Source organism: Corvus moneduloides, chromosome 2 (assembly GCF_009650955.1).
Source record: "Corvus moneduloides isolate bCorMon1 chromosome 2, bCorMon1.pri, whole genome shotgun sequence".
NCBI lineage: Eukaryota > Metazoa > Chordata > Aves > Passeriformes > Corvidae > Corvus > Corvus moneduloides.
Genome location: NC_045477.1, coordinates 89,103,918 through 89,117,813, shown reverse-complemented (window position 1 = coordinate 89,117,813; position 13,896 = coordinate 89,103,918). Strand labels below are relative to the sequence as shown.

General features: G+C 37.7%; 1 protein-coding gene across 3 annotated transcripts in view; it reads right to left on the bottom strand.

Moving 5' to 3' along the window:
• Window positions 1-13,896, bottom strand: part of HERC2 (HECT and RLD domain containing E3 ubiquitin protein ligase 2) — a 112,241-nt gene that overhangs the window by 27,687 nt on the left and 70,658 nt on the right. For all 3 annotated transcript variants that reach the window (XM_032100276.1, XM_032100278.1, XM_032100277.1), the window contains exons 53-69: window positions 12,419-12,609; window positions 11,202-11,307; window positions 10,949-11,040; window positions 10,242-10,417; window positions 9,666-9,777; window positions 9,281-9,362; window positions 9,039-9,182; window positions 8,367-8,457; window positions 6,797-6,974; window positions 6,295-6,376; window positions 6,040-6,211; window positions 3,923-4,067; window positions 3,196-3,421; window positions 2,301-2,472; window positions 1,580-1,766; window positions 691-831; window positions 345-536 (exon numbers count right to left, since the gene is read on the bottom strand). In XM_032100276.1, the coding sequence (XP_031956167.1) occupies window positions 345-536; window positions 691-831; window positions 1,580-1,766; window positions 2,301-2,472; window positions 3,196-3,421; window positions 3,923-4,067; window positions 6,040-6,211; window positions 6,295-6,376; window positions 6,797-6,974; window positions 8,367-8,457; window positions 9,039-9,182; window positions 9,281-9,362; window positions 9,666-9,777; window positions 10,242-10,417; window positions 10,949-11,040; window positions 11,202-11,307; window positions 12,419-12,609 (2,489 nt within the window). The remainder of the gene's footprint in view (window positions 1-344; window positions 537-690; window positions 832-1,579; window positions 1,767-2,300; window positions 2,473-3,195; window positions 3,422-3,922; window positions 4,068-6,039; window positions 6,212-6,294; window positions 6,377-6,796; window positions 6,975-8,366; window positions 8,458-9,038; window positions 9,183-9,280; window positions 9,363-9,665; window positions 9,778-10,241; window positions 10,418-10,948; window positions 11,041-11,201; window positions 11,308-12,418; window positions 12,610-13,896) is intronic.

Below are 13,896 nucleotides of genomic sequence, written 5' to 3'. Positions count from 1 at the left end.
TTAAAACTAACATTATATAGATCAAGGATAGAGCTTGGTTAATTCAGCTTCATTACAATAACCACTGACACTTGGTCAATACACAAATACATTCTATCTTAACGTCTAATTGCAGCATGAGAAATTGAGAAATTCGTCTGTTACTGACACTCGTAGCACATGCATATATTTGCGTAATATTTCCATTAAAATGGTTAAAGCTCACATGCATTTAAGTTCAACTCAAATTTTCATGCGTAATAGGTTTCTCAGGATGCTGAACTGCAGTTCCAATACAAGAAAGTATTCCAGCAAGCTAGTAATAAAAAGGACATAGTTAAAATGCAACAGAAACAAAACCTGACCTGTGGGTAAGCTGTGCCCATGCCAGACAGCACAGCTGAGAGAACATCTCTTCCCTTTTCGCCTGCTCGGTTGGACACCGCAAGCTTTAGCAGGTCAACCATGACTCGTGTGTCATCTGGTACCAGGAGACTTGTAAACTCATCCAAGTACTGTGGTTCTGGGCCAGATACCTTACTCTGACTTTCGACATCCTACAAAACAAACAATAAACATCCCTCTGTCTTTGAACTGATTTTTAAAATGCAGTCATTTACAGAATAACTTCTAAAGCACAAAAACCAAAAGAACTGCTATATAAAAGCATGGAAAGGACTTAAGTTTTAAGAAAAGCATTGACAACATTACTTCTTTGGTTTTTGTCATGGTTTCTGCAATAATACTGGCAGCCCCAGGGTCATCTGTGACTGGAATGAAAGGACGGGAAGAGGCAGCAGCAGCTGAGGGAGTTACAGCAGACGGTGTCACAGCATCTTCTGAAGGAACAACCTAGCCAGAACAAATAATACCAAATGAAATCTTCAACAAGACACTGTAAAATCTTTAAGAGTTTTAACTATTTATTACAAGGGCTAGTGTTTGAAGACAGCAGCAATTTAAAAACAGCCATAAGTTCAAAACCAACAGATCCACTGTCTGTATTTTTAGCTTCTATTTTATGTTCCTAGTGCGGGTGAAACAGCCAACACTCCCTTCAACGCCAGCTACTACAAAAACATACAATAAAACATCAGTGCCTGCAGAAAAGTCTACAAAGTAGAAGGCAAACCCTGACAATACATATCAAGGTCACAGTTTATAAAAGCAAAAGACCTCTGCAGTAGCAAGCCTTTTCTTTTTTCTGCTTTTGTTAGCAGTTGGGAATCAACACAGTAGAACTGCATTCAGGGCCTCATGTCTACATCAGTTGATCTAAGTTTACAATTAATTTCATTAAATAATGGTCAAATATTCTGCTATTCTTGACTTTTTTTAATATCACTCCTGTAAAATGAATTCCATATCTCTAAAATATTACTAGAAATCATCACGATTGCATTTAAATGACAGTACTTTCTGAAAGTTCAAAACTGATCTCACAATAAAATTTTAGTTTTTTCAAATCTGACGTGCAGAGAACCTAGTCCTGAAATTACAGCATGAAGGAATTTTTTATTCTCTGCTGTTATCAGACTAATTGAGGTATTTGTCAGCGTGACAGTTAAAAAGTGATGAAAAAAATTATGTGACACTTTACCTCCCCTCTCCTGTCCTGCCATGGGTTTGGGCTCAGCCTCTCCTCAATATCTCCTACAAGCACACACTCATCTCCATTTGCAGGGCTTCCTGCAGAAGTAGCATCTGATGGGGGGGCTGGCGATGAAGAGGGACATTCTACTGGTGCAATCATACTTGCAGGCATCAATGCTCCAACAACTGCATCCCTGAAATCATTTTGGATCGATTAACATAAACCTAATTGTACTCCTCTGTTGAACTTGAAAAATTGTATTAGCTTGTCTTAATGAAGTTTCCAAGCTCTAGAATTTAGTGGGTAGTTCATTGTTATTCTCCTTTGGGCCTGATGCTTCAATATTTAACATGAGTTTCTCTTTATAAATTTTAGCACAAATACTCTGTTCTCTACTAACAACGGCGGCACAGCAAAATTTTATTGTTCTTTCCACTCTGCCCTGTACTGCTTCTTCCAGATCATCCATCATGATTTTCTTACACTGCTTCTACATTATTTACTTGAGCATTTCTAAATGAACAATTTTTTCCCCAGGCAATGGAAACTTTTGTAAACATAACAACATAAAGCTAACATCGACATCAAAAGAAAATTTTGATGCAGCTTAGGCCCATCCTGAGGAGTCCAAACTTGTTAAACAATTTATACCTGACTCAAGAGTCCCCTAATAGATGGTAAGCTATGTCATCTTTTGCTCTGCAACAGACAATATTTCCATGCCTACCTGGCATACATGATTTGCAATGCGATCAGTATATGAGACAGTGCCTGCTGCTTGGCAACATTCCCATCAAGCGACAGGAGAATCTTAGCAAGGGAAGGGCGATTTGGCTTGGAACTGTTTGTCCCACTGATTTTGTTACTGGCAGCAGAAGAATCTGCATCGGAAGGAACACCTAACAAGAGGTGGGGGGAAAGAGAAGGTAAGCATTTTTTAATGGTATAATACATAAAAGGAAATGATTTATCTAATTTCTCGTTAAATCAGAAGAATGACTGTGAAACTAATGTTACAGTTGATTCTTAAACTGCAGTGCCTACAGTTACAATATTAAAGTTCATACTGAGGCTTTCCAACACGGGCTTTCATAAAATAGTATTTGATCTTGTTACTTACTTTTGAGGATTAAGGTAATACAGATAGAAATATTTTAGTGATCATCACCTAAAACAAGTTTTACTTACACAAACATTCTGAAATAACAAGAATATTTATTAGGTACACATTGCCTTGGTCATGAAAACGCTTAATTAGCAAGATGTTTGATGCTTTTATATTCAACACAAAACACTGCTGTTTTGATTCCCTAATTCTTAAGTCACTTACCTTAGAAACAAGAGGTAATGTGTAGAAAGATTAATACTAGTGTAGCATTCATCTATCATGACCTCCATAAAGTCCTTGGGGTGTTTGAGAAAGCATGTTGCATTTTAATTTAAAAGTTCCACTTTCATTAAGAGTTTTGGTTGGTTTTTTTTTTTTTCCCCCAGAGGTGTATTTTGCTGGTTCGTGATTTTTTTTTAAAACCATTTTCTTTTGCACTCTTCTATTAAACCACACACAAAACAAACACTCCAGTGGCAGTAAAGGAAAAACATATAAGGCAACAAATACCAACCAAGATAAGAAGCACCTAAAGGGTCCCTCGCTGTCTGGAAAAGGACTGGTTCATGAACAGATGGTGTAGCTACATCCACCGTTGTCCATGCTACACTGTGGGAAGAGCCACAAGCAACCCGAGTGATTTTTTGGCCTTCTAAGCCCTGGACAAGAGTGGGTTTTCTATTGACTGTAGTAGTTCCATTGCCTTGTTGCCCATGGTCATTGTCACCCCAAGCATAAACCTGCCAGGAAGAATGTCCACATATTACTTAGCTTCACTGCTTATCTCATTTAAATGCTTTCTTAAAAATTCCTAAAAAAAAAATGTTAGTGATTTGTGCTAGTAATCTAGGACACTTTCAACAACCTATTGTCGTGACATTCCCTCACTTCATTAAATAATGCAGGCATTATCATACATTAAAAGAAAAAAAAAAAACAATCAAAGCAGCACTTTATCAGATGATTCATAAATTATTGCCAAATCATAATTGATCAGTTGATTCATAAAACACTCAATGTTCACAGTGAACAGTAAGTTAGAAGAATTAATTGCCTAGTAATTACAATGGAGAGCTGAAACAACATTATGATAACACTGCAATATTATGGTAACACTGCAAAAACAATATGATGATAACACTGTCCAGAATACTATGACTGCTGCTGTGTTTCCAGAGCAAGAAGCAGGATTCCTTTCTGCATCAAGGAAAGAGGGGAAAGGAGGGTGATGCCCAACATACCTGTCCAGTGTCAGTCACTGCCAGACAGTGGAGTGCTCCCACAGCCACGTGCACAATCTTTTTACCTCTCAGTCCTTCCACAACCTGCGGCTTTCGTACGTGCACGTCTGTGCCATGGCCTAGCCTGAAGTAGTCTCCCTTACCCCTGCAACAGACAGTAAATGTAACATTCAAAACAACTGTACTGTTTTCACATTCCTCTTCAATGCAGCTTCCCAGCTGAGCTGAGTACACTTCATATACAATCACTGCCTGAAACACACATACCAACTAGCAAATGCTTCGAAACTGAATTACAAAGGCATAAGAATAACTGCAGTTTCATTACACCATAGCTTCTCACCTCAAGAGAGAAGAGCACAATCATGACTAATTTTTGAATGCAAAGCAACTGGTATTACAATTAATTTCCTCTGCTGCAGAAACATTGCAATTATAAACGCTTACAAAATTCACGTTTGGATAAGACTTGGGCAGATTTATACTACTGAGGATAAACCTAACAAAAACAGAACCTTTAACAAGTCTGCTCCCATGAAAAAAATTCACAGGGAACTAAAAATGTTTTCAGAATTGAGTTTTTTTCACATTGTTGGATGCCTCAGTATAGATTCTCAAGTCTCCACAATTTAAATTCTTCAAAAATTGTTACACACAAACTGCACTAAAAAATAGCATACACAAGAGTAATGTAAACACCTTAAAATGCCTCTACCAAGAATGTCAGTAAAGACGAAGAAAACCCTGATATTTCTTCCAGTATGTTTTAATAACCACTCACTCAGTTCTTTTGCTCACCACCAATTTTTCTCAAGAAAGGTTATATTATGCTGGAGAGAAACATGATATAGAGTACTGTTATCTACCTAAAGTTATAATCCAGAAGTCATTATTTTTTTTCTCAAACCATTACAAATTCAAGAATGAAAGTTTAGAAGCAACTCAGCCATCCCCAGCTGAAACAGACCCAAAAAAATCTCCTTGTAGACCTGCAATGTCATGAAATAGCTGTAGATTTTTGTCTAGCTGTAACATTGTTAAGAAAAACTAAGGCAAAGAAGGAATAATCAAGAATTTTGGAATGAGTTCTTAAAAAAAAAAAAAAAAAAAAGACTGTCAAATTCCCTTTCAAAATTCCCTTTCCTCTTGCTCCTTTTGTCTCTACAAAAAAAAAAAAAAAAAAAAAAAAGAGGAGGGAGAGCAAGAAAAATATGGTTTCCAAGGGCAACTCTGAAAAACAGCATCTCTGTTAAAAACTTTTCTTCCCTTTAACAATAGCAGTAACCTACAAAAATGAAAGTTTTGTGTATTTCACTCCATATTATTCAGCAACTGCTGACAACAGAACAAAAATGACTGGTTTAAGCCTACCTAGCTTTGATATACATCAAATGGGACACAGTCTTATTATACAAGAATGGGGTAAGACCTTGAACTGGTTAGTGCTCTGAAGTTGACCTGCCATGCAGTAAGCTCTCAGATTTTACAAAAAGATTTATAAGTCCAAAAAGCTAGATTTGTGTTCAAAACAAAGCAGAAGCAAGCAGGCAAAGAGAAGAAAAATAAAACCATATCTCAGTAACTCTCAAGGATCATTTCATACCAATTCCTGCTCCAAGGCATCATTACTGACAACTCAGTGGCCTTCTGAGCAGGAACAAGCTGCTGTTGTGTTCCTGCCTCCCCAAGGAAATTCCTTCCATCTGCTCTGAGCTTCAGCTTACTTCCTCACTCTCCTGCATCCTTACTCTCTCAAGTCTCTGCTTTATGCATAGGCTACATAGTCCAAGCTATGGTTATCAGGTCCTTTTTTTCCCTCACTCTACTCCAAAGTCTTGAATTAACATTCTTTTAATGTTTCATGGCACCCAAAAGAGGGAATGATCTCCCCTTTTCTCCACTAATTCCGTAGGAGCCAGGCATTCTAACAGAGTACAACAAACTAGGAATCATGCTACAAGACACAGCATTAGAGTAATTGAATGGATGCAGCTCATCTGGAAGAGCTGTCAATTTGAGAGACAAAGCATACAGATAAGGCACAGAGTCCAACAGCACTAAATACAGCACATAGTTAGCAAGTGCTTTGTTAATACTTCCTGGCAAATGTAACATACCATGTCCATACCACTCCTGACTTGGTCAGTGCCAACGAGAACTGTGCACCACACTCAATCTGACAAACGCCTTGGCCGTTCAGTCTTTCAATGTTCTGAGGAATGTTGCATCCTTCACTTCCTCCTCGGCCCAGTTTTCCAAAATCACCATCACCCCAAGAAAACACCAAACCTAACAAACATCAAATTGCAGGTCAAACAATGATCACAGTATTCCCATGTGCTTAAAAAGTTTCTGAAACAATACACTCCCACCTTCATCTGTCAAAGCAAGAGTCTGAGCATCTCTGCTTCCACACGCAACCTGAATGACTCGGTGGCCAAGGAGCACTTTAACCTACAAAACAGATGGAGTAAGTAAGAAGTTTTCAAAGAAATTGTTTTAAAAGCTTAGTAACATTTCCAAGGTCTTATGACTCATCTTGGTCACTGCGCCCAGCCTGAGCGAAGAACTATCCAGCCATGCTCAGAACGCAACACCGCTACATGGTAGCTTCCAGCCATGTATCAAAGTAGATGCAGGACATGAATGCTGAAAGCAGCACTAGCCATTTTACATCACTTCCCAAGAAAGAAACTGGATCTTTTTGGCCTGTCTGAAATAGCTTTACTTTCACTAGAGGTACATGTGCCAAAACCTAACTTAGATCACTCCAAAACATACTGCCTTCATGGCTTTTGTTACTTTAGCTTTATGCTGCTCTCATTTGTTAAAACACATTTGCACTCCATCAAAAACAAGAAACACTGATTTTACCATCTTAGGCTTCAGCTGTGTGGTATTATCTCCATGTCCTAGTCTTCCATACTCTCCAAGACCCCATGTATACAGCTCTCCACTAGAGGTAATAGCAGCGCTGTGGGAACTGCCACAGGCAATATCACGGATGCGTTTGGTTTTCAACGCTTCTATCAGCCTGGGTTTATCACAGTTCCTAGAGAAAATGAGCAACAAATCCATTGTGTTCATCATAAAACAGCCACACAAATACTCCCAACTGTTGCAATACAAATCGTGCAATAACTAACAGTAATCTCAAAATAAAGTAAGATACAACACTCTGATTCCAAGATATACTCTTTAGCAGCACCATAAATCCAAAGTTTACACGGTACTTTAAGTTTAATGTACTTAAAAGTTTATTTAAAGAATATTTTATATATATGCTGCAAAACTTACATGAGAAATTCAAAATATCAACATGATGTATCAATTAAACAGTGCATAATAGAAAATGAAAACCAATTTTCTGTCACTGCCCAAAGTTAAGTGATTTATTAGCAGTGGACACAGTAATCGAGATGACACTTCCATCCCAACTTTGCTCTTCACGATAGAGAAACCAGAACTAGAATTTACTGTTAAGCTTCTATGTGAGTACTAGAAACATTTATTCTTCATGTGATTACAATGTTCTCTTAATTCCAAAAAGAGACTCAACTCAAGATTTTCTAATATTGTCTGTACCAGGACCACTATTAAGATTCCATAAAATTATGCATAGCCTCTGGAAATATTGCTACTATGAAATGCCCAAGATCTCCAAATCTCACTTTCAATAAAATTACATAAAACATGAGGCAGTTGAACAATAAACAGTAATATTGCTCTTATGTGGACTTCCCTTTTCATTAGCCTGACCCAGCCTTATGAACATTTATTTGTTGTAATATATTAACCATCTGAATTAACTTTTTATGTATTATGGGGCAGGTCCTCAAAATATATCAGAATTACAAAAATGTTTACCCATGGGCTTTGTTTATCAGGGGTTTTTCTTTCAAAATATTGTTCTGTGGGTAAATACAAAGTAAAATCTGAGATAATTCAAATTTTTCCCAAAGCTGTCCAGCAGAAGATTAAACTAGGTATTACTGAAAAGTGTAGGAAGTTTATTTCTGGCTACCAAGTCTGTGAACCGAAGTCTAAAGAAAAGGGCTATAAAATGACAAGCTTAAATTATGAACTGTTACAGCTCAGGAATGTAAAATTGCTACAGTTTTACTCCTCAAGGCACCTCTGAAAACCATACCTTATTAAAAGTAACCAAAAAATATATGTCAAAAATATGGAATTTCATCAGTGACATTTTAAAATACTAGCCAACATTTTATCCACTAGGTATCTTTCCAAGTGTTATATTAATTGAACACCTCCTTTTGCTACAAATGCTGCACCAGCATATACTGTGTAAAAAACCATCTTCTTACAACACATTTTATTATTCCTACTGTATTAAAAATACTGTTGTTGTCAACAGTGGTGGTCAGCTGTAACATTCAACACAAATCTTTTACTGAAATACAGACAAATTGGGTAACCTTACATTCGACTGAAGTGACCAAGCTTTCCATCATCTCCTTCACCCCACGAAAATACCTTTCCATCGACAGTTAATGCCATAGCATGCCGGCCACCTAAAATTGTAAACATAAATTTACATTTTTGAGCTATCAAGCAGGCAGCAGGTCTAGCAACAATTTGACATTGCTGTATTTGTACACTGCAACTGTACAAGCCCTTCAGCCCCACAGATATTACTTATTTTCTTTGGAGCTTTTATGTGATTTACTTTAAAATAAAAAACTTTTGTGACAGTAGGTCTCCTGGCACATTAAAAAAAACAAACAAACCAATAATCACTCAATTTTTTTATTTTCAGAGTTGCAAGAAAAAATAATGAGAAAAACAAACCCACCATTTAGAAATACTAAAAATGAAAACACTTTCTTTCAATCAAATGGAAACACCAAAGTTTCCAAAGTTAACTTCCAGCAGACAAGAAAACTTGTATGGTCTAAATTCACAGATTTTAATAACAGAACCATTAAATTTAATCTAACATTGTATACAACAGACAGAATTCAATAACCTGTATTTATTTTTTAAAAAGAATCTGATATGCTAGGGCATCACATCACCCAAGAAAATTGCAAAGCAACTATTTTCAGGCTTAATATGTTACGTTTCTGTGTATAAGGGTAGCAATAGTCAGTACCTGAGTGAACAGCCACCTTCTTTACCACATAGTTGCTGAGAGCTGTAATCTGGCGGGGAATAGGCACAGTTCCACTAGATATTCCTAAACCCAGCCTTCCATTTGTGGCTTCTCCACAGGCATACACTTTACCCTCTACAGTCACTAGAATGAAGAAAAAGATTTGAAATACCATTAGTGTTTCACAACTCAAAATCTCTTTCTGGACTTAAATAACTATATTTATTTTAAACTTATGTTACCTGCAAAAAGGCTTTTTGATCCTCCAGCTACTTGTACAACATTCAAGGCAGACAGGGTTTCAGAAAAGGAAGGGACTTTTATCTAGAGCAGACAGGAAGTAAAAATCATTACAATACACTTTCATGTTTTACACTCTAAAAAGAAGCGCTCTTAACAATACACCAGTTAATCTAACAGGTATTTTCAGATGCTTCACACATGCCAATTAATACACACCAGGCAAAAGACAAAAAACCAATGAAAAAAATTTTAATACTACTCTTTGTAGCTTTCAGTAATAAACTGTAAAATTCTAATAAAGTCTGGATTAATTTTAAGTTGTGTGACTCATACATTTTATTTTTCGCTGTTTCTCTTTTGTACTGAAGTATGAAAACAACATACCTTGGAACCTTTTAGCCCTCCCAATTGGTCTTTGTCATTCAGTCCCCAAACAAAAACTTTGGTTCTTATTGTAGCTGCTGATTCAAGCCCAGCTGCCTTCTTTCTAACAAGACTGAACAAATTGAGAAAAGAAAACAGTCAGTTTAGAAAACAGCATGCTGTAGCATAGGCACCTTTTTACCGTATTTATTGATTTTTACAGTTTGGAACAGCTTCAGGACTCAAGCTACACTACCACAGTTAAAAAAAAAAACAAACCAGCAACAAAAATCCAGAATGTTTCACTGAGCAGTGGTAAATACACGTGCCACATATCAAATACAAGCACATCAAGTTTTTAGCTCAAGTATACTGCAAAAGTGGATGAGTCATACAAAATGTTACACGTCACCAGTGTGATCATCTCAGAACTTATTTATTGACAAAGGATCTACTTACAATTCCAGTAAACTAAGATACCGATTATCTCTTTACTATCATTCAACCTAATTAAGGTGTTCTTCCTACAGTCATAAGAATATACAGATACTAAGATTCTTTACCTTTTCCCCCTCCTCCACCACTGCAGTTACCTACCTCCCAGTGTTAGCTTTATCATCATCCTCTTCCTCATTATCAGAAGCCAGGAAAGGGACAGCAGCCAGATCTTCATCCTCAGCACGTATACGTCCTAGTATGCTGAGACCATGTATTTTGCAATCAATCCCAGAGCTTCTGCACTGCTTGATTGCAATCTCAATATATCTGTGGTACTAAAAAGAAAAACACTCTATTGACATCTTTTGGGTTCTATGTAACTTCATAAAACATAGGAAAGAATTAGAACTTTAGCTTGACTTTGTCACTTTAACAAAATGAATCTGTCACCTTAAGTACTTGTCATTTCAGCTCTAAATAATTCATACCTTGTCATTAGCATAAGGCCTCACTCATTTGAATAAGATTTCACTCCCAATCTCATGGAATTCATTACATATTTCTCCTTGCTGTAACTGCTATCCAAAATTACCCCCAAAATTTATTGGAATGTCTTACTGGTTCACAGGTATATTGATTTACATAAAACCCTCTAAAATATATCAGTCTATTATAGCATTACATTGTGATCATGGTAAAACTTTTCAGAAAAATTAACTTTACTTACTTGCCAGAAATACTGCCAAGTTAAAAGGAAAAATAAAATACCAGGTTCTAATGATCACAACAATGCTCTTCATCCACCTCTTGCAGCACAACATTTTTGTGTTGCATACAAGAGTAATTCTCACACAGACTTCACTTACTTCAGTACAGTCACTGAGCAGAGGCACTGTGGTGTCTGTAGGATTTATATTGATTGTCTTTAGCTCTATAAGGTTATTTAAGGAATTACCCCCTAGAAAACAAAACACAGAATGAAAAAAATTTTAGGATATGGCATTTGCTTCACAGGCACTGTGCATGTTAAACAGAAGACTATGTTAACAGAAACCAGATAAATACCTACTGTTGAGTGCAAGGAAGATTTTTTTGACTTCTCAGAGAACATACACATACCTGAAACTACAACTAAAGAGGGCATGTAGCTGCTGTCTGCAGGGTCCACTATCATCTTTAGTCTGTGAACAAGAACATCTGGAAAAATCTCCAAGCGAATCCAGTGCTAGTAGAAACAAAGATTTTCATTTTTAGAAAGTTATTCTTACAACCACCATATGGTTAACAAGAATATATACGTGAAGTTTGTGAAGAAAGCATGAAAAGTATTTCTGAACTGTACAGAGCAGCTGCAATATATGGAAACTAGCAAACGGGAAATAACCTTGTGAACTTCTTGCTTGTCCTACCTCCAATTACAAGAGAAATAGTTGTAGCAAACAATTTATTTCAGCCAAGACCAACACCATTGAGAACACACAAAGGACAGTGCCACTGGAGGTTATGAAATAGGACATAATTCTTAGGTTACAGTCTGTACAAAAACTGGAGGAAGAGTACTTGGAGATATTCTCAGCATGGCCATCAACAGAGCATCAAAACACACTGGACAGATGTCCAGCTGCAAATCCTTGTGCCTAGGCTGGTCACAAAACACTGCTGGAGGCCAATAAAACTGGTAAACCATAAACTGAGGAAAAATGCCTTCCATAAATTATCTGGATGCAGGAGTCAAACGTACATTAAGCAACTTTGCCAATGACACTAAACCAGGCAAAGCTGTTGACTCCTCCAAGACAGAAAGGCCTTGATAGACTAGAGAGTTCAGTAATCACCAACAGTATGAAATTTAACTAGGGCAAGTGTGGCACTCTCCATCTGGGATGGGGTAATCCTGCTTATACTTACAGACATGGGGATGAGAGGCTGGAGACCAACCCTACAGAAAGAGAGCTGGAGGTTCTAGCGGATGAACAGCTGGACATAGGTCACCAGTGTGCACTCAGAGTCTAGAAAGCTAACTGCATCCTGGGCTGCATCAAAAGAGCAGTGACCAGCAAGTCAAGGAATGGGATTCGTCCCCTCTACTCCGCTCTTGTGAGACCCCACCTGGAGTGCTGCTGGACCCCACCTCTGGGGTACTCAGCACAAAAAGAACTCACGGACCTGGTAGAGTGGGTCAGAAGAGGGACACAAAGACAATCAGAGAGATGGGGCATCCTTCCTACAAAGACAGGCTGAGAGTTGGTGTTGCCAGCTTGGAGAAGGGAAGGCTCTGGGGAGATCCTCTTAAGCATGAAGCATGCCAGAATAAAGCATTTAGGGCTTGAAGTTACCTTTCCCTGTGAACCAGAAGACTGCCAGCACTGCTCACTACCATCAATAAGACGTGAAGCCTGATTCACAGAGGATGAGACATTCAAATTCTTGACTATCCTGGACCAATCATCCAGTAACATTCCCCGCTGGCTACTGTGCCGTCTCTTCAGCTGCTTTCCAGAACGCCCACTGAACACGGGAGACTGACCTGCGTGGTTAAGTGACACATTAAGCATGCAGCTCTCAAAGAAAATACGAAACCCATAAGCAAGGTGAAAGGAAGTATGACAAATCAAACATTTTGGGTATGTAGTCTACATTTAGAGCACAAGAAGCATGTCACATCGGTACGGTGATACTATGTACTCATACACAACACGCATGCTTAAAGGGCATAGCTCCTTTTTTGAAAGGAGTTTCAATTTTACAAGTTCTTGACTAGATAGCTACTTGAAAACGTCCTTCCCTCTAAAATACAGATCAAAATCTATGATGACATGTAATTCAAAATACAAGCCCACAGCACATGAATTTTTTAAAGCATTATAACATATGAAAAATATGCAACTAAACCTCAACAAAAATCCCCTGCCAAAGAATAGAAATAGGTAAGCTAGAACACTGGAAAATTCAAATCTTGCTCCAGAAGGAGGTGATTTAGTGAGATGTAGATTTCCTCCCTGCAAAAACCTCACTTCCACTTCCCTTCACTGATTTTGTAGCATCTAGAAATCTTGACTAAAAGACTATTGTAACTCCTCTGCCCTATACAGGGCAAGGGAAAGGATTACAGATTTACATCATAATAGTTGCACAACCATATCAACTGACTTATTAAAGGAATGTCTTTCTTGCCCTTTAGACAAACCATCATACACACGCAATCCATGTTCATGATCTCTAGGGGGAATCAGTTTTATTCATTTTCCAAAACAATTAGACCGGTAATGCATAAATACAAAGAAATTTAGTCCAGAAGTCCGCATCACCTTGCAAATACTAGGGATAAGATTAATTTTTAGGCAGGTGGATGGAAAATAAATCATAGGAAATGTCAGGTAAGTTTTGCATAACAATGCAAAGCCCAAAGCTTTTGGAGCTAAAATGGCTGTACCTGTTCTTGTCCTTGAAAAAAATAGTCTGATTATGAGTCTTTTAAAAGGCTTCCCTTTCCCACCATACTCCTCTGGAGCCACCACATCACAGAGGAAATGAGGTGACAGCCACCACATACTGACAGGCAAAAAGAGCCACTGAGGCATAAGAAGGCATCTTAGGTATTTCCGACTGCCCCTGGCACCATGAGGATTCCATTCATCTACATCTAGGCTGACAGCAAAAGGCAGGAGGATTAGAAAATTGCACATTTTGCTCTTGGTGTAGGTAAAAATGCCATTCTGATATGTAGAGTTACTGTCACATAGATATTTTTTAAACTTTTTAACACTATAGAAAAGGCCTAGGGGTTAATGTTTTGTCGTAGTCCATCACGTGC